The 2,315-nt window shown below is 56.2% G+C and overlaps 1 protein-coding gene across 2 annotated transcripts in view; it reads right to left on the bottom strand.

Annotated features, from left to right (window-relative positions):
* The window catches only part of LPO (lactoperoxidase), a 29,734-nt gene that overhangs the window by 16,850 nt on the left and 10,569 nt on the right, over positions 1–2,315 (bottom strand). Inside the window, exons 4-6 of one of the 2 annotated variants that reach the window (XM_008571255.1) lie at positions 2,058–2,218; positions 510–627; positions 32–161 (exon numbers count right to left, since the gene is read on the bottom strand). In XM_008571255.1, coding sequence (XP_008569477.1) covers positions 32–161; positions 510–627; positions 2,058–2,218 — 409 coding nt within the window. The remainder of the gene's footprint in view (positions 1–31; positions 162–509; positions 628–2,057; positions 2,219–2,315) is intronic. The other variant, XM_008571256.1, reaches the window with a different exon arrangement.

Genomic DNA, 2,315 nt, shown 5'->3' with positions numbered 1-2,315 from the left:
CGGGCTCGCCCTACCCCCGGCCCGCGCTCACCAGCGGGAGAGGGCGGCCGTTCCGCGTCTTCCCCGGCGTCCACCCGAAGGGGAGGGAGAGCCCGTCCTCGTACTCGGCCGGCAGCCAGCGCGCCAGCGCCCTGTTGGCGGCGCCCAGCGCGGGCTTCCTCCTGCAACCAGCAAGACCCGCCCTCAGCTTCGGCCCCGCGGCCCCAGGGTTCCAAAGCTCAGGACCCCAGGGGAGAAGGGGACGGAGAGGAGGTGCCTCTCACATGGGGGGTTTCTGAGCTGCCCCCACCCCCTGAAGGCGCGGGACTCCTCTGCTCCGGGGGGAAGTGCCCGGGGGACCTTTGCAGGCGTGTGATCTTTAGCAGGCTGGGGACCCAAGTCCTGGAGGCTAAGGCAGGGGGACTTCTGCTTGGAATGCCCAAGGGGCAGGCGGGCAGGGCCGGGCGAGGCTGCGCGCGGAGGGAGGTTGGCAGGATCTGCCCCCCGGGGACCCGCCCACGCCCAGTCACCTGTTATTACAGTGTCCCGTGATGGTGCGGTAGGGGCTGTTCACATCGCATTTAACCATAGGAGCAGGGACCTCACAGCCCACCTCCCAAGACAGCAAAGTCAAGTCCGGGCTGGGAACTGAAACGGAAGGGACCCCAAAGGGGCTGAGTTCTTCCTCCATTGTGAGGCACGGGTGGGAGGCAGGAAAGGAAACCGGGGTGAACTTACATTTTTTGGAATACATCCCATGTTCTAAGTAAGCATTTCTCAGGTGGTTTCTCATTTAATCCTGATGACTCATTAAGTAAGAATTTTTATTCCCACTTTACAGAGAAGAAACTGAGATCATGGTGCTTAAGAGGCTTGCCCAAGGCCGCATAGATAGTGAGTAACTGGGAATGCCCCCAGAATTGCTAGTAACTCCTTGTTTACTAGGTCAAGATTCATCTGAATCTGCAAATCTTTCTTTTAGATTGAAAATACCCCTGGGAGGTTAAGCATATGCTAGTATGAGTTAGTTTAATTAGATAGCTTTTCTTCCAAAGCTTTGCTGACATCTAAAGTACCAAGCAAGCAGGTATATAGATAGGAAAGATGTTGGGGGGGACGGGTAATCAATCTTTAAGTGGGGGACAGGGTGGTCTTGGGAGGAGTAACAGAGTGGGGGCTTTTGACAGCAGGAAGTTTGATGTGGGCACAGCATGAAGTGAGCTACCAGCCTGCTCATGCAGCCGGTCATCCACACTAGTGTCTGCAGTGAAGGGGAGCCCAGGGAATCTGGCTCTGTGGGGACTTCCTCGGGGGGGGACCATCTGTGAAAGTTGGCAGGGGCTGGGGTTCAACCCTTAGCATCTTTTGAGTCTGAGAGTCCAAAGTGCTCCCTCCTCCTCCCTACCTCGTTCCAGTTTCCTTCTTTTGGAGCTCTGGCATTTGCCCAAGGCCTAGGCCAGGTATCCTCCCTCACTTGATGTTTTCTCTGGGAGACGCTGCAGCCTCTTCCTCCTGTCGGGACCAAACCCCTGCCTCCCTGACCCTCCATGGGCTGTGGCATTTGGTTGGGAGTAGGGGTGGAGGGGAGGAGGACGTCACGACCAAGCCATCAGTTTATTGTTTCAGCTCCACATTACCCAGAACAAGAAGGAAATCTCATCTCCTGTAACATAATCCCAGTAAATCCTTCTGGTATAGGTGGCTTAAATGTCCCCTTTAGTAGTAGAAGTGTTGACACTGTGGTTTGGGACAGGGAGCCCATGTTTATTGACTTAAGCACCTCCTCTGGGCAGAGGTTTTACGGATGGTATTATACAACGGGCACCAATGTCTCCTAATTAGGAGTTGGCAGTGACCTTGCTAGGTCTGAGTTCCTTGGTCTGCAAAAAGAGCATTGGCCTAGCTGTCCTTTAGGCCCCTCCCTGCTCTGCCAGTCTGGTCTACCGATTCTGAGAGAGGCAGGAGTGCCTCTCTGAGTAGATAGCTCCTACAGCAAGTGCAGCTTTTGGGGGCCTCTGCTCTCTCCTGTGGGGAGATGACCCCTTCCTGCTGTCAGAGGGTTAGTGGGTCTTCCATACCTGTGACGTTGGTCAGGAACGCCTTCTGCTTCAGTCTCTTTAAGGACTCCTCCCACACCTGCCCGTTGCGGATGGCCGTGCGGGTCTGGCCTTTGGCGTGCTTGAGGTACTCTGAGAGCTGCCGAGTGGTGGGAGTCTCAGAGCTCAAGGCAGTCTTCAGCCTACAACGGAGAGCAATGGAGATCATGACCTGGCCCCTTGAAGGGGGTTGCTGGCCCACCCTAGGGGTGGGAGGTGGCGTGTGTGTAGGGAGGAGCC

This window comes from Galeopterus variegatus, unplaced genomic scaffold (genome assembly GCF_000696425.1).
Source record: "Galeopterus variegatus unplaced genomic scaffold, G_variegatus-3.0.2 Scaffold673, whole genome shotgun sequence".
Lineage (NCBI taxonomy): Eukaryota > Metazoa > Chordata > Mammalia > Dermoptera > Cynocephalidae > Galeopterus > Galeopterus variegatus.
Note: the sequence above shows the minus strand (reverse complement) of the source record. Positions and strands in the feature narration are given on the sequence as shown.